The sequence below is a fragment of the Podospora bellae-mahoneyi genome, chromosome 4, assembly GCF_035222275.1.
Source record: "Podospora bellae-mahoneyi strain CBS 112042 chromosome 4, whole genome shotgun sequence".
NCBI lineage: Eukaryota > Fungi > Ascomycota > Sordariomycetes > Sordariales > Podosporaceae > Podospora > Podospora bellae-mahoneyi.
The window spans coordinates 1,811,166-1,828,080 of NC_085883.1; the positions used below are offsets into that span (position 1 = coordinate 1,811,166).

Sequence of the window (16,915 nt, forward strand, 5' to 3'; positions counted from 1 at the left end):
AACTCGACAATCTGTTGTCCTTCGGCAGACCAAACGGCATAGGTCAACTGCCCGGCCTGGCTCATCGAGAACCCACGCGCGGGCCTCTCCCAGCTAAATGCAACCCTCACCCAGCAGTGCGTTTGTGGAGGAAGACAACTACCGATCTGTCAACCCGTCTTTGACATCTCCAACCGTTCCTCAAGGCACAACGACCTTGGGATATCGTCATACCCTCCCCCCATCTCCCCATCAACCCTCACCCGCCACCCGCCCCAGCCTCAAATCTTCCTCTTCACCAACCCCCTCCAAAAGTCAAAACTGTTCTCATCACTCTGCAGTGCCCAAACCCTCCCCGTCCCCCTCAACGCCCCGTTGATCCCCCCCTCCGTCACCTCCTCCGCCTTCAACATCCCCCAATCCCTCGTGATGCCCACCACCCTCGCCCTCACACCCCCTTCCGCCTCCAGAGTCACAACCTGGTTGCTATGCAGCCAATACCGGTAATACTTCTCCTCCAGCTCCTTGCTAAAACCCCCTTTCACAAACTCCCCATACAACACCTCCAACCTTGCCAACAGTCTGGCGAGCAACCTCTCTATTTTGAACGGTTGAAGGCTGTCTTTGTTCGACATGAGCGGGATAACCGCATCAAGCGAGGTAGTTGGTCTCGCATTATTCGTGTTAATTCCTATCCCCAGAACAACCTGGTAGTTCCCTCCCGTGTAACTGCAATTTGCCAAAATCCCAGCAACTTTGACATACGTGACAGAGTCAGGGTTGTTAGGATCGCGTACATAGACGTCATTGGGCCATTTCACTTTGACAGGAAAATCCTCGTAGCCCACGTCGTACGTTTTGATCGCTTCCACGATGGCGATGGCGGCGAGGTATTGGATAAAGACTATTGGTCTGGTACTGGCGAGGTGAGCAGGGTGGTTGATGACTGTCGACATAATCAACGACCCCGGAGGGGCAACCCAAACATTTGACCCGCGCCCTCGGCCAGCGACTTGGGTTGTTGCTGCGAGGGTGAAACCCGTGGAGAGGTGGGAGAGGAGCTTGTGGTTTTTCTCGAGGAGGGTGTTTGTGCTTGTCACTACCTCGCCGTACATGAGCACATCGCCCCATTCCTCCGCCCCGGGGTTTTGCTCGCGGGATTGGCGAAGACTAGAGTAGTAAACCGCGTGGTTGAAGTAAGGCGTCTCCTTGGGTTCCGGCCAGGCTGTTTCATGAGATACGATGCGCTTGGGGATGTGGCTGTAGTTTGTTGTTGGGTCTGGGGAGCCCCGGCTGGGGCTTATTCTTGGTCTTTCCAGCTCACTCTGGAGGGCTCGGCTGAGGGATGTCAGGTCCCAGCGGGATTCTGGCTTTTCGAGGTGGAAGAGGTCGTTCTCGCCTTTGATGTACTCCTCGCCGTCTTCTTTTGTGATGATGTCGTCAAGCGAATGGAGGAGCTCCCCTACTTCGTTGTGATGGATGGAGGACACGTGAAGTTTGGAAAGACTGGGAATGGCTGTCCCTCTGCTTACTTCCAGTCCTAGTTTGGTTAGACAGGCCTTGAGGAACGTTGTCCTAGATGGTTCGTCTGCAGCGAGCTCCTCAATGAGCTTCTCATACTCGGGCAGGTCGGAGTGTCTGCCGAGATTGACGGCGTCGAACCTGGCACATATCAGTCCATCATCCTAGAGACCAAAAAAAAAAAAAAAAAGAAAAAAAAGAAAGAGGAAAAAAGCACCCACTCAGGATGAGGCCCAGTCAAAATCGCCGCTCCCTCCCCAACCTTGCAGTACACCATCGCAGCCTTTACCTCCCCCGATTCCACATCCAAATCCCCCTCATACTCAGCCAAAATATCAACCTCGGCCCCCTCACCCGCAAGCTTCTCAGCATCAACAAAAACACCACCACCATTATAGTAGCATTTAAACACCTCCGGAAGCTCCCGATCCCCATCAAATCCCTCCTTCCTCACCCTCACATCAGCAGCTCTTGCCCCACGCTCACTATGATACTCAAACCCCTTGAACGCACCACCCCTACAAATCCCAGGGTAAAAACCCAACTCCCTGCTCCCCACAACCTCCATTGACGCATTTTCAACCTCAAACTCACACCTCTGACTTCCATAGTAACCACCTGCACAAAAGCCCAAATACGCCCCCCCGCGACGGACATACTGAGCGATATTGCGGTTTCCAGGGCCGTTGAGAACACGGCAGTACCCTAGATCAGCACCGCCAGGGAAAACAAGCAGAACGCAGGTAGGTGCCCATGGCTCTTTGAGAATGGCAGTTTCTGTGATGGGGATCACGGCGTAGTTGGGGGAGAGCAGCCGGCGGAGGGAGTAGATGCAGTGGCGGACTGACTCGAGGGTTGAGCCCGTGCCTTTGGAGATGTAGACATTGTTAGTTGAAGGTTGTTATTCTAAAGGGACGATTAAAAATCCGCACCTGTGTAGACCAAGACATTGAGCTTGTTGAGCTTTCGTGAAGTCATTTCAGCTGTTGTGAGTGTGTTGTTGCTGCTGCTGCAGGGGTGTGACTCGGCGGCAGCTCGGGACTGGAGCAAAAAATAACGATAAAGGTAGTGGCGGATATGTGTCCAAGCCTTTTTACTCTGTCAAATAGTCTGAAAAATAAACAAAAAAAAACAAAATATTTTTGTTGGTGCAACACAGGCTCGGCCGATCCGAAAAGATACAATGGGCTCAGCACCTTCCAAGGACGACGACAAGAGACCGACGGTTGAGCAGCCGACACCGCCGGCGGCGGCGGCGGCGGAGCAGGAGGATGATGAGCCTGACGAGTGGTGAGTCTCTCAAAGTTGAGAAGCGGTTGATACTGATGACTGACTGCGGCAACCATGCAGGGACAAGCGTATTTTCAGCACCGGCTGCGCAGGTACGTTTTGGTCTTTTTGGAGAGAGTGTGATTTGGGGTTTGATGTCGTTATCCCGGTGATTGCTGGACGGACCTGGTTGAGGATGACCCGCCGCTGATGTGCTTGAACACAGAGGAAAATGAAAAGTTGACCGACTGTTACTACGAAAAGAAGGACTGGAGGCAATGCAAGGAAGAGGTATGTTATCAATCAGTAATATTGAGTGATCTCGAGACTTACAAGACACAGATGGAGATGTTCAAGCAGTGTTGGAAGATGCAGGGCAACGATAAGCGGACTGATAGCAAAGATGTCTGATAACGACAAGACATGGCCATTTCACCTGGACGCAACCTTGACATTATGTATCATGATATTAACCTCTCTCTCATGATTTATTTTGGCCCGATTCATGAAGAATAACTGCTGTGGCCACTGAGAAAAGACTGGAAGGCTGAATTGCCCTGTCCAACACCCCCTGCAACCGTTTGCTCAGCGCTCGCTCAAAGGCCCAAGCTTCTGCGCAAACCTGCCAGCCAAAATTTCCACTCTACCATCATCGTGTCAACACCACCACCATCACCACCAAAACAATCACCTCTCCTCCTCCTCCCTCCCCGCGCATCGCCTATGCGACCACCCACAATGCGCACCACCGCCCTCCAAGCCTACCGAAAAGGCGTCCAATCCCTCACCCGCCCATCAACCACCTCCCGCCTCCTCCCCCCATCAACCACCACCCGACAAGCCTCCTCAACCACCACCCCCCCAAGACCAAACCCCTACATCCGCAAACCCATCTCCAAACCCCTCACCTCCAAAACCCTCCCACAAACACCCTCCCCCGCTCCCACCGCCGAAGAAGAACCCCTCATTCCCGAAGCCCCCCAAACCCACGACCTCGACCCCTCCTTCAACCCCCCTATCCACAACCCCTCCGCATCCCCCCCCTCCCAAACCTTCACCACCGCCATCTCTTCCCCCTCCCGCCCCTTCCCCCCCTCCGACTCAGGAATCGACTGGTCCTCCTCCTTCCACGGCCTCAGCACCATCGCCTTCTCCCCCGAAACCTCCTCCATCCTCATGGCCCCCCTCGACCCGATAGACGTCGAAATGAAGCCAGACGGGATAATCTACCTCCCCGAAATCAAATACCGCCGCATCCTCAACCGAGCCTTCGGTCCCGGCGCCTGGGGCCTCGCGCCCCGCGGCGAACTCGTGGTAGGCGAAAAGGTAGTAACGCGGGAATACGCCCTCGTCGTGCACGGCCGGTAAGCCCCCCTTCCCCTCCCCAAACAAAAGAAATACTGTGCTGATATGAAATGGAAAAAAAAAAAAGATTCGTCGCCCAAGCCCGCGGAGAATGCCAATACTTTGGCGAAGACAACATCCCCACCGCCGGCGAGGGCTGCAAGTCCAACGCCCTCATGCGCTGCTGCAAAGACCTCGGCATCGCCTCGGAGCTCTGGGACCCGAGGTTCATCCGCGAGTTCAAAAAGAAGCACTGCCACGAGATCTGGGTCGAGCACGTCGTTAACGGAAAAAAAAGAAAAGTCTGGACGAGAAAGGACGGCGAGCCCATGTATCCTTACAAGGTCTCCAAGGGGGGTGCAACGACATCGAGTTCATCAGCAAGAAGGGATGATCTTGGGCCGGTGGTATAAAACAGACCGAAAGAAGAATTGTAAGATATGGATGGGTTTGTAAACGATAGACAGCTGCATGGCACATCGATGTTTTGGTTTGAAGTCGATGTTCATATTATACCAATCACGCTATACACCATGTATTCATGGAGAACAGAGAGACCAAGTCCCGTTTTTTCCTCGCAGCGAAGCTCCTCAGATCTACCTCTGTAGTGTATTTGTCTTGAAAATAACCAAAAAATCCAACAAAACGCAGCACTCCAACCTAATCATAACCAATGATATGGAAATCTTGTTGTTGATGCTGCTGTTAAAAAGACCATCTCACGTCTATTGTCCCCCATCAAACCCCGAGCTCCTCCCCTGCTCCTCCTTCTTCCCACCAGCACCGGCAGTATTTCCCCCCTGTCCCCAAGCCCACGGCATCCAACCCCCCGTCGAAGTACCCCTCTCCGGCACCTGCCTCCTGTGGACCCTCGGCTCATCCTCCTCCCCACTCTCGGCCTCTAGCTTTTCAAAATCCTGCTCTGACCGGCTCTTGGACAAACCGCTGGCCGACCCGGGGGACCCATCCTGCGACACCGACCCCGGCCGGTTATCATGCAAAGCTGCCTGTTCCTCCCGGTCAAGCGCCGACATGACAATGTTGAGTCTCTCTCGCTGAGCTTGAATAAACGACATGCGAGCTGAGGCGCCCGCTCCACGGACAGAAGGGGGGATGATGCTTGACCATGAGTCTGGTCGCTGTTGCTGCGGTGTCGGGGTTGAGGGAGCAGCAGAGGCCGAGGCAGCAGCGGACACGGCCGAGGCGAGGAAAGAGTAAAAATCCGAGCCGAGGCTGGCGGTGTGAGAAGGGGGTGTTGCGTCTGCTGTGCTGCCCCAGCGGGCGGAGGGGAGGGTGAATTTCGCGAGGAGGGATTGGGTGTATGACTGCGGAGTTTGAGGTTGGGTAGGTTGAGAGGCGGAAGCGGAGGAGGCAGCGTCGGGGGAAGGGGGGAAGCCGAGGATGTTGGTTTTGAGGTATTCAATCGCTTGCTTGAGGTAGGCGACACCTGCTGCTTTGAGACGGTCGTGGGCCGAGGCGATCAGTTCCTCGATGGCGGTTTCGTTTTCTTCGAGTCTCGGATGGACGTATTCCTCGTAGATGTACCGGGCGCCTTGGGTTTGGGGGAGGACGAGGTAGAGGAGGAAGAAGAAGCGGAGGTAGGCGTAGAAGGGGATCCTGTTTGGGATGGTTGTTAGGGGATGGTTGAGTTGGGGGTCAAGAGGGTGGGCGTACCAGCAGAGAAACCACTCGGTCCAGGACTCAACGAGGAGCGCGCAGGCGAGGACAACCCAGTATATGAGCCATGGTGTAAGTTGGGCTGGGTCGGATGTCTTGAGGGCTTTATAGCTGGCGAATAACGGGAAGAGGAAGGATGCTATAGAGCTGTTTCGGATCGAGAAGCACTGATTAGAGTGCCATGTTCAGATTTGTTTGGCAGAGAGAGCAATGACGTACGAGAGGAGCTTGGCAAATATGTCAAACATCCTGGGTGAGTATTACAACAGATCTCGGCGCAAATCACAGTCGCTGCGTTTGATCTTGATTCCGAAAGACGGACTGATCCGGTATGTTGGCGATCACCCTTTGATCCGGCGGCTGTCTTGGGGGAAGTTGGTGTCGCGGGGGTTTGGACGTGAGAAAAGGGGAACAATAGAGAAGGCGAAGGCGCCGAAAAGTGGGTAGAGTTGAAGTTAATAAAGAGATGACGGGACCCGACCTGATAACATGAGGCCCGAACAAGGCGGTGATCAGCTAGCGGCACGGGCAGCCTGTCGGGCAGCACGAGGCCACCTCAGACATGGAGCATACATAAGGTACCTAGCTGGAACAGCTCAGCAGACCAGCTGCTACCTTACAGTTGGTGTCCTTTCGACTTTTCGAGGTGCTAACGGGAGAGGTAAATGCAGAGAACCCCACTATTCGGTGCATCCCAAATGCCCGATAAGGCCGATAAGCAACGACGTAATGCGGGGTCGACCACGCTAAAGCCGCGTCTGTCCGGCACTGGAAGACACAGACTCCAGCCTCCCGTTCAGCTGATCCATGTCTTATCGTGGCTGGAATGCTCGAGCTATTATCTTCAACATCTCACGCATCTATCTGTCTCGACCGGAAAATATCATATTTAGATCATTACATGTTCTATTGCTGCCTAGTATGGTCATGCTATGAGTGACGCGGCACTGACAGGCCCAACCACATATCCATCTCCATCGTCATCAACGCGTCGCCAGATGCAAGGGGCACTCTAGTGTACACCGCTCTACGCCTTGCGGCCAATACAGCTGTCAAATACATACCCTCTCCTGCCTTCCCTGGACGCCTTCAACTCGTCATAGAAATCCTGGGCCCACGCCTCCTCACGATGCCTGGGCTTCCACCCCAGCCTCGGCAGCACCGTTCCCGTCATCGCCTTGTTTCCAGCCCATCCTAACTCGGCCAGGTCCACCATACCCGACCCAACATCGTCAGTGATCTCCTGAAGGCTCTTGAGAACAATTTTCTTTTCCTTGGGTGTGTCCTCCCGAGGCAGTACCCCCTCAGCAAAGCAAACATCCAGACACCTTTCGAAAATCTCGGTGTGAAGCACCCGCCCGACCGAAGGGTGGATGATACCGTCCTTGCCCGACGGAATGTACCCAATCCCGCGGTCATACCGTTCCAGAATGATCTTGACCAGGAGAATGTAGGCATCGGCCAGGTCCTCAACGTGAACCCAGTCGAAATTGGCGGTGTCATTCAGCTTGAAGCCGTACCCGTTCATCACGGTATAACGCATCAGAACGGGAACGATGATACCCTGCTTGTTGAAGAGACCTGTCCCTTCACCAAAGATGGCCGGTGCGTTGAGACTTACAGCGTTCACACCCAGCTCGTCAGCCAGCGTGAGAACGCCAATCTCGGTTGTCCGCTGCGGCCATGGTCTTCTCTCGTCCTCCTCCTTACACCAATCATAGGTGGCTCTGCTGTTGGCGTCGTCGAATACACGTCCGGGATGCGCCACTCCGGTGAGAGGCCTGTCGCCGAGGTTGGTGCAGCCCGAGATATGGAGGATCCATGGAGCAGGTGCCTTGGGCTTCACTCGACGAGCAAGGCCTTTGACAAAAGCCTTTGCGCCGTCAGCAAAGAAGCCTGAACCAACATTGACAACAATGTCGTAGTTGGCTGCTCTCTGTTCGATAAACTCGAGGTCGCTCAGGCCAGGCCAGCGAATGGTATTGACGCGGTCGCCATAGGTTTCCTTCAGTTTCTGTTCGACGTCGTCGGTGCGGGTGAGGGCGTCGATGGTGATGGCCTTGAGGATGGGTTCTTCGCTCTTGACGAACCGATCGATGAACGTGCCGCCGACATAACCTGTCGCGCCGGTCAGGAGGATCCTTTCGGTGGCCATTTTGATCGTGTGGGAATTGTTTGGATGTATGGAAAATGGGACTGGGACAGCAAGCAACCTGAGAGGACAACCTCTCTATTCATAGTCGCCCATCTTCCGTATTCGCCCCATCGCCGGTGGAAGACCGAGGGTCCGTTGCCTCATTGCAGGCCCCCTTCTCCCAGCCCTTGGGTCGTAAACGCAACCCCACGCTACTGCGCAACAGCACCGAAGTGGTTACGGAAATAGGAAGCAGTGGAGTGGGTAATATGATCTGTTGCAGACTCTGGACCATCAAGGTGCTTTTTCCTGCTGCACTGGAACCGATAACACCCCACTAGCGGACTCTGGAAACGTGAATGCAGGCACCACTTACTCGGTTTTGGGAATCCGCTCCAGGGTTGCGAGGGTCAACAAGGGGTTTTGGGAGTTCGCCAAGGGGCACCTGTCCAATGGCGGGAACCAACTGGGTTTCATTGCATTGCTGCAGGCTACAACCAGCTTCTGCAGTTGGGGAGGTGTGAGTGGTTCCTCACCACCGGTTCTTTTCCCGTCCACTTCCGCCCGCACTTTGCGGACAGTGCCGCGGCTTGTTGATCACATACATTATCAGCTGTGCGTTGTATACGAAACGTCGTTTGTAACCGTGCGTTTTTGCCAAAGATCTGTAATTATTTAACTTTCCATTACTTTTATATGGAAATTAAAATACCATGATATTTTGTTTTAATTACTTTTATTAATTTACCATATTATTATAAAGCTATTATTATATATTTTTTTAAGTAATTTTTACTATAATATCAACTTCAATACTTATATATCTATATTCTAGTTTAAAGGCAAGTTATACCGTTGTTTCTCTTACTTTTACCCTAGGTTATAAATTACATACGGTTCTTAAGTTTAATTAATGTGACGAACTCCTATCTAAAACCTTTGAAAAGGATACTAGTCAAAGGCGTTTCTGAACAATTCTAGTTTGGTACAGCTAAACAATGTACAACAATAGCTTGTCTCAATCAGAATAGTCAAAGATACCAACGAATGTGACTTGAATTACATACTGCGGAACTGTTTGTTTGACACCGGCCAGTTCTTCTGTATATATAGACTAGTAGATTACCTGGATCATTATGCCAAGTGTGATCGCGGATCTTTTCCTCCAGCGTAGGCTCACCATGGATCACGGTGCCAAGAGTAATTCTGGATCACTTCTGTCACTTTAGAATCACTTGGATCACCTCGCCTCTGGCGCTCCCAGTCGCTCCACTTCCTATTGGTTTCTCTAACGATTAGCAAGGCACACCCCGTGCCCCGCATACTGTTCAACTTGCCTGTTGGCTTAGCTGTGACATAATATTAAATATTATTACATATTAAATTATAATAGAAAAAAGATTATTATAGTTTTAGAGATTATAAAAAATATTATATATAGTCTATTATAGGTTATTTTTAGGGAATTATCGATCCTCGGTTTTATAGCAATTCAGTAGCGAGTCAGATAGTTCTAATTCGGTAGCAAAAATGTACGGTTATAAACGACGTTTCGTATAGAACGTATAGAGGAAATACAATATCGGCGGCTCTTCTACACTGAAGATATTGGTCAGAAGAGGCAAACCTGCACGGCTATGGGTAACTAAGGCACTAACATTTGTAATATCGCGAAAGAAGAGAAAAGACACGCAAGCACTCTATTCTAAGGTAATGATCATGGGATTGGGAGTCATCCACTATGACATGTCCTTAGAACCGGGGGCACCACAGATCATGTACCTATTGGTAGGTGTAACAAAGCCCATACTGAACAGGAACAACTGTAGGGCGGTGGCCTAGTAAAGTCACTGCCCGCGAAAAGTGAGGGCCAAGAAAGGCAAGGAAATTGATTCACAAGTTGATATTACAGAGGACATCCTTTGAGCAGGGTTCCCGTTAGCAACGACTTTTGCGCTGGCTGTTCCCCTGTTAGGCATACGTGTCGACGACCGGAATCCACGTTCATGATCAAAAATACTTTGTTGATCATCTGGTCCTTTAAGTAGTACCAAAGCTGGTCGGCATTGTACCATGATTCGGACGCCTCAAGCTCCAGATGAGGATAGACGATGTCGGACGGGACCAGATCATCTCCCTGCGGGGAACGACAGTCGCAAAGAGCTAAGGGCATGTGGCTTACAGCAAGCTCCTGTAATGGCCTCCACACACTGGCGTACGGTACCTCATGAAACAGTATCTGTTGGAACTCTTACCTACTTCACGATATGCCATCGTCTTTTAAGAAGAGTCTCGGCTTTGCTCTCCACGCTTGAGGCGAATTCTAGTTTCGGCGCCCTCTTTGGAGATATCTGGTGACATAATAGATGTGATTAGCGGCAACTTCCCACCTTATGACGGTACTACTGTTGTGTTATATGTTTGGGAATTTATATCTCACCAACATGCGCCCTCAGAATATGACTTAATCATTTTCTTGGGTGCCCCACCTGGCCGCTCTTTACGGGGAGTTCTCTACCGGCGGATCTTCATTGTCTTGTTAGCTTGCTTCACATGGTAGCGGATCGCAGCCCGATTTGAGAACGGAGATGACATATCACATAGTGTAAACAACTACGGTGCATGTTTTCAGTCAGGTCATGTGATTTTGCTGCCCTCCTGGTTTTGAAGGCATTCCCAACCTCATCAATAGCGATGCTGACATTTTCGTAGAATGCAACATATATAGCAACTCAGATGCAGGCCAAGGGGTGCATCCCTGCCTTGCAACTATATCTACAGAGGATATATACTTACACAACACTAATATGATTTATTTCTGAAAATCTAGAGATAGTAATGTGAATTGTGGGGTTGGTGATGACGATAGTAGTGGATGATAGTGATGATAGTGATGGATGTTGTGGTGGTGATTGTGATAGTGTAGTGGTGTTGGTGGTGATGATGGAGTTGTCCTAGGAGTGATGATCATCAACAAATAGAACGCAACAGCAGCAACACCAGAGCATCATCAATCATCGTGACTCAGCCTTCAGCCTCACTGTCGACAAATCTCCAGTGACGGCGGATGACGGGCTGGTCTGGCAGGCCGAGACAGACAGTAGCAGCAGCAGCAGGAGCAACAATACCAAAACACCAAAAGCCAACCATCACCACCCAACCTCACCACCACCACAAAATCTCAAAAAAGATATGAGAGAACAACCAGTCACGTCGGATTCGGACTGACAACTCCTACCTGCGGTTGAGGTTTTGCTTCTTAGCCTTTTTACTCCCTCCTTTCCACCTAGCCGGACCAGCTCTTACTAGTGAGGCTTCAAGGCTTATTTGTTGCTTTCCTTATTGAACTCGTTCAAGTTTTACTTTGAACGGTACCACTGGGAGTCAAACCCAGAGAGTGGTACCAATTTAGCCACCGGTACCGAGTGGTGAGCACCTTTTCCACAGGATAAAGAAAGGGTACCAATACACTACTAGACTGGTAGTTGTCTCTGCTATTTGATACCTGCTACATGCGGGACCTTATACATAAAGGGTCTGTTGGCAGTTGGTGTCTGTTGTGATTGCTGGGCTAGCGTGGGAGGGCAGCATGTCATGTGATGTTGTGCTGTGTTGATGTCGACCGAGCCGGCAGCAGAGCGAGGTGGTGTTGGCGGTGTTGTGACAGTGGCAGTCCTCGATGAGCCATGTGGTCATGATATCCGGGCAAGCTTCATTAACTAGGCACATACTCATCACATTGAACATGTCTAGCCTCGAAAAGATATTCCTCAGGCTCGTCGGGATGTCAATCTTAGGTGTCCGGTGCAGTAGGTAATGACGTCGCATTACATAATCACGATATTCGGATTTAATTCAGGGGAGATTTGATTTACGAATTTGTTTTCCCCACCCAGCCCCTGACAGCACTTGGCAACCGCAGCATCGGGTTCGCGCTAAATGAGGCGAGACGCGGTGCACGAGCCTCCGGAAGGGGGGCCGCGTGAACTGGTTCCCGACTTCCCGCTCATGCATTTTCTGGGATTCTTCTTCAGGCGATTCCAGAGCAATCTTGTTGCTGACCCGCATCTTGCCAGCGCCGTTTAATTTTCTCTTCTTTCTTTTCTGTTCTGCAAAAGACGAGAGTTGCTACCTACTACACACACATTTTTCTAATCTCCCGATTTCTTCTTCCACCTTCATTTGCTGCCCATCGCTTCTGCTTACCAATTGCCCCTATCTCGCCAACTCTTGCATGGGTCGTGGTATCTAACTTTGCGCCGTCAACACGCCGGCTCCCAACTTGCATTGACACACAAGACACCACCAGCGGGAACCTGTGCGTTGACGGTTCGGTGCTTGTCCCGTCATTCCTGCCATTGACTTTTCCGATACCCACCCCAGCGGCCAAGCAAGCTCCAAGTTTCAACAGCACCACACACACCTCGCCATGGAGGAGCCACGACAGACCAAGCCGACCGGCATTCCTAGGCTCTCCAAAATACCTGTTTCTGGCCAAACAACATCCACATCCAAGCTTCCTGTACCGCGATCTAATTCTGTACGAACATCGCCCTCGCGGGAATCCCTGAAACCCAGTACCACCACCGGACAACTACGCAATCCAAAGCTCAGGACCGCCGCCTCTCGCGATCAATTGGCGACGGCAGCCAGCTCACCTGTTCCGGTTCGCTCCGTATCATCACCCCATACCAGGACATCGCTTTCCCACACGTCTGGAAATGCTAGGAATGCCGCGAACAAGGCCAACCCAGGCTTCACCCCCCAGCCCATGAGGCTGCTGAAACCAGGAGGACAGCCCGCGAACCAGTCCACACGCTCGACCTCAACTTCCCGTGCCCCGAAACGTCAGCCTTCTCAGCAGTGGATTTCTGCCGCTACGGTCGACGAGCCGCTGATCGAGGAACCCGAACATACTGTAACTGTGGAATATGTTGGAAATGATGTGGAGTTGGAGTCTCCCCCCGATTCAGCAAAGCTACGACCTTCGCTTTCCGAGAGAACCATGGAAACCTTGTCTCGTCTACCCTCCTCGCCCTCGGTCAAAGGAAAAGCTGCGGCATCCTTCTTCGATGTCACTGGTAACGGCAGACAGTCGCCGTCACGACCTGGGAGTCGGTCCTCTCGGCCCGGATCGAGTCACCAGTCTGAGGGTTCAAATGGCCATTCACGCGGCAGCAGACCAGGCTCTCGCGTGGGCTTGGATTCTCCGGTAACATCAACCTTCGGATCACGAATTGCCACCTATCAGACGACCGTCTCCACTGTTGAGAACATACCCCTACGTGGCAGGAGAAGCATTCAATCATTCCAGCTACACTCTGTCAAGACACCATCAAAGGGTGTCCGGACTTCGGTTTATGAAATAAAGTCCCCATCCACCATTTCCTTCCCTCGCACTCGCACGCCCAGCCCTGAGAAGCAGGCCCCGGATGTTGCAGTATCACGGTTTGGCGCAAAGACCGTGGCTACTGGTTTGAGGAAACGGCAATCAGTGAATGGGCTGATGAAGAAACCGTCCACACCTGCACTCCGCAAACAGCCGCCAACTGAGACAACTAGAAAAGCCTCTCCAGCATCGCAAATGTCTTCGGCCACTTCAAACGAGGGGACGCACCCGTCTGGCGGCTCGGTTGTATCAGGAAGCACTGCACTCACAGCAGATTCTGGAGATTCCACCCCCGGACAAGCATACCGCAAAGCTTCGTCCGCTCTGCGTGAGCAAATCGCCAAGGCAAAGGCGGCGAAGCGAGCTGCTGCTTCACAGCAAGCATTTTCTGAGCTTGGAAGTAGTCTACCTGAGGAGCCTCCTCTGGTGCCGACTGACAACAGCTTTGACTTTGGCTTACACCATGACCCCTTCCATCAGCACCGTGATGATAAATCGCAGGAAAAGGTGCTGCGAAGCCGGCTGGAGACAGCGAGGACCAGTGGTCGGCTCAACATTGCCGCCATGGGTCTTCGAAAAATCCCAGCTGACGTTCTCAACATGTACAATCTTGAGTTGGTTGGACAATCTGGCGGTGCCTGGGCCGAGAGTGTTGATCTCACCAGGTTTGTTGCTGCTGACAACGAGCTGGAGATGATTGCCGAATCTGTGTTCCCAGATGTCGACCCCCAGGAATTTGCGGATGATGAGGATAGCCAAGGAAATATCTTTTTGGGACTGGAGACACTGGACTTGCATGGAAACATGCTCATTTCCTTGCCGATGGGGTTGAGACGCCTATCATTGCTCACTTCGCTCAATCTGGTAAGTTTGCACAATGCAGTCGAGATATCACTTGGTCCTTTGCTGACGACCATTCAAAGTCTGTCAACCGACTGGCGAACAACTCGCTCAAGGTTATATCTCAGATCACCTCTCTGCGCGACCTGAAACTCGGTGGCAACCTTTTGTACGGGCCACTTGAACCTTGCTTCTCCGACTTGAAGTACCTTGAAATTTTGGATCTTCATGGCAACAACATTGCATCATTGCCTACCAACTTTGGCAGCCTTTCTCGTCTTAGGATTCTCAACATTGGCGAGAACGGGTTCGAGACTCTGCCTTTCGAGACGCTTGCGGCCTTGCCCCTGACAGAGCTAATTGCACGCAAGAACCAGCTGCGCGGCACACTCGTGGAAGAGCCGGTGCAATCGCTTCCAACCCTCCAGATATTGGATGTTTCCTCCAACCAACTGGCGCATATTTGCTCGACGGGTCGCTCGATTGCCATGCCTGCTTTACACCAGCTGTGTGTTTCGATGAATCGCCTACAGTCGCTTCCCGACATTGGGAACTGGGCCGCTTTGCATACCATTGCGGCTGACGAGAACAGCATCAATGCTATCCCTGAAGGATTCACCAAGCTGTCTCAGCTTCGCTCTGTTGACTTTTCTAGCAATGACATTCGGGTCATCCCTGCCGAGATTGGCCAAATGGAGAGTCTTGCCATGCTTCGGCTGAGTGGTAACCCTTTGCGAGAGAAGAAGTTCAGTACCATGAGCACCGAGGAGATGAAGGAGATACTTGCTCAGAGACTCGAGCCACCCGCAGATTTTGAGACGCAGCCCGAACCTCAGCTTGAACCACAGCCCGAATCCCACGTCGAAGCTCAACCTGAACCCCCAGCCGAGGGTCAACCTGAACTTCAGCCTGAACCTCAAATCGAACCTCAACCTGAACTCCAAGCCGCACCTCGGGTTGAACCCCAAGCCCAGCCAGCTCAAACTGATGGTGCAGAAGAGACGCCTGTCCCCCAGGTGACGGGGCCTGTTGCCTCCCACGACGACGCTGACGACAGTCGCTCCGATATGGACGATTTTGCGACCCCGCCAACGTCCGCGCCGACGTCTCCTGCTCGATCACGATCTCAAACCATCACCAGACAAATGTGGCCCGTTAAGCCCGGCGGCGTTTTGGACCGGTCCAACACCGAGTCATCCTCTCTGCACCCCCTCATCAGCTCCAAGGTTGCGGCCAGCAACCAAGTCAAGGAAATCCAGCTCCACCACAACCTGTTTACCTGCCTCCCGGAATCCCTGACCTTTTTTGCCGAGACGATGACTGCGCTGTCGCTGGCTCACAACCAGCTGGTCCGGGAATCCTACCTGGGCGGCGCCAGCGGCAACGAAAAGATTGAGCTCCCAGCTCTGAAGGAACTCAACCTCTCGCACAACCACATTACCGGTTTGGGCCCACTGGTGGCCCATCTGATGGCGCCGAATCTGGAAAAGGTCGATGTGAGCTTCAACCGGATCTCGTGTCTGCCGCCGGGGACGACGCTGAGGGATGCGTTTCCCGAGTTGGTGGTGCTGCACATTTCGAATAATCACCTGGTGGAGCTGGAGCCGGAGTCGATTAGGGGGATGAGGGTTGTGGATGCTAGTAATAATGATATTGCGCATTTGAATCCGAGGATTGGGTTGCTGGGGGGTGTGCTGGAGAGGTTGGAGGTGAGCGGGAATCGGTTTAGGGTGCCGAAGTGGAGTGTGCTGGAGAGGGGGACGGAGGCTACGCTGCGGTGGTTGAGGGGGCGGGTGCCGGTTGCGGAGATGGGGGAGGCGGCTAGGGGGGAGGGGGCGGGGGAGGAGGTTGATTGACTGTTTGGAGGGTTCAGGTGGTTTTCTGTTGTGTGGTTTCTGATGGGGGTGTTTTTTCCGGTGGGGGGTTTGGTGGGATATTATTTTTAACTGTGGGCTGCGAGGTTTGTCTTGTTTCTTCGCTTCTCACTCGCGGTTTGCTGTTTCTTGTAGGTTATCATTTGCTAGGGCTCTCTTTTTTTTCTGGGGCCGAGTATGTTTGATACCATTTCTTGGGGGTTGTTTCTACTGGGTGATGGCGGTGTGTAGGGAGTGTATTTAATTGTGTATCATTATCTTCTGTCTGGGCTGGTTTGTCTGGCTTGTCTACCCGGCTTGAAGGGGGCTGAGGCGTGCCTTATCTGATGTGACGTGTACGTAGGGTAGGGTAGGGTAGGGCAGGAGGGCAACGAGGCATTTTCAACATTGTCGAAAAGCTTTGTGAAATCTTGTTTCTTAAAATCAGCTCGTGGCTTTGCTCGTGACATGGGATGGCGGCGCCGGGGTTTGGGTTTGGGTTTGGGTTTGGGCAGAGGCGGGTTGTGATGATTTGAGATTTTTTGTCTTTTTCTTTTCTTTTCTTTTCAGTAGTTTTGCAAATTTGACAACGGCCATTGAGACCCGACACGAGACGAGGCTTACCGCTAGAACATGAGACCTATCACCAGGACGACAATCATCCCTAGCTGAAAACATGATGGAACCCAAAGACATGGTCGGGGTTGCGGTAGGGGCTGCTGTTGGCGGCCTACTGGTTTGGTTCTTGACAGGAAAGATTTCTCAACATTTTAGGGAGAGGCGAGAGGCGAAGAGAGGGTCAAGGGAGGGGGGGGAAACAATTTGAGGGATTTGGAGGCAATGACGGCAGCGACGAGATTAACGGGACGATGGGACTGCCAACACCCGAGAAGATGCTTGAAGTGATAC

At 52.3% G+C, this 16,915-nt stretch overlaps 6 protein-coding genes across 6 annotated transcripts; 3 read left to right on the plus strand and 3 right to left on the minus strand.

Annotated features, from left to right (window-relative positions):
* Positions 1 to 260: 260 nt before the first annotated feature.
* Positions 261 to 3,698, minus strand: BPL1 (biotin holocarboxylase synthetase; the record flags this gene model as incomplete). The annotated part of the gene is made up of 3 exons (XM_062878610.1): positions 2,433 to 3,698; positions 1,722 to 2,367; positions 261 to 1,641 (listed from the first exon to the last, which is right to left on the minus strand). Exons 1-3 carry the CDS (start codon positions 2,476 to 2,478, stop codon positions 261 to 263), a joined length of 2,073 nt encoding a protein of 690 aa, XP_062732227.1. The 5' UTR covers positions 2,479 to 3,698.
* Positions 2,580 to 3,180, plus strand: QC761_403280 (uncharacterized protein; the record flags this gene model as incomplete). Its single annotated transcript, XM_062878609.1, has 4 exons — positions 2,580 to 2,790; positions 2,851 to 2,882; positions 2,996 to 3,060; positions 3,112 to 3,180. The coding sequence occupies exons 1-4, from the start codon at positions 2,684 to 2,686 to the stop codon at positions 3,178 to 3,180; spliced, it is 273 nt and encodes a 90-aa protein (XP_062732228.1). The 5' UTR covers positions 2,580 to 2,683.
* Positions 3,493 to 4,700, plus strand: QC761_403270 (uncharacterized protein; the record flags this gene model as incomplete). The annotated part of the gene is made up of 2 exons (XM_062878608.1): positions 3,493 to 4,133; positions 4,202 to 4,700. 2 exons carry the CDS (start codon positions 3,493 to 3,495, stop codon positions 4,524 to 4,526), a joined length of 966 nt encoding a protein of 321 aa, XP_062732229.1. The 3' UTR covers positions 4,527 to 4,700.
* A 138-nt stretch (positions 4,701 to 4,838) lies between these two features.
* Positions 4,839 to 6,436, minus strand: QC761_403260 (uncharacterized protein; the record flags this gene model as incomplete). The annotated part of the gene is made up of 3 exons (XM_062878607.1): positions 6,010 to 6,436; positions 5,788 to 5,937; positions 4,839 to 5,730 (listed from the first exon to the last, which is right to left on the minus strand). The coding sequence occupies exons 1-3, from the start codon at positions 6,036 to 6,038 to the stop codon at positions 4,839 to 4,841; spliced, it is 1,071 nt and encodes a 356-aa protein (XP_062732230.1). The 5' UTR covers positions 6,039 to 6,436.
* Positions 6,437 to 6,817: 381 nt separating this feature from the next.
* Positions 6,818 to 7,945, minus strand: QC761_403250 (uncharacterized protein; the record flags this gene model as incomplete). Its single annotated transcript, XM_062878606.1, has 1 exon — positions 6,818 to 7,945. The coding sequence occupies one exon, from the start codon at positions 7,943 to 7,945 to the stop codon at positions 6,818 to 6,820; it is 1,128 nt and encodes a 375-aa protein (XP_062732231.1).
* Positions 7,946 to 12,353: 4,408 nt separating this feature from the next.
* On the plus strand, positions 12,354 to 16,009 carry QC761_403240 (uncharacterized protein; the record flags this gene model as incomplete). Its single annotated transcript, XM_062878605.1, has 2 exons — positions 12,354 to 14,177; positions 14,237 to 16,009. The coding sequence occupies 2 exons, from the start codon at positions 12,354 to 12,356 to the stop codon at positions 16,007 to 16,009; spliced, it is 3,597 nt and encodes a 1,198-aa protein (XP_062732232.1).
* Positions 16,010 to 16,915: the final 906 nt, after the last annotated feature.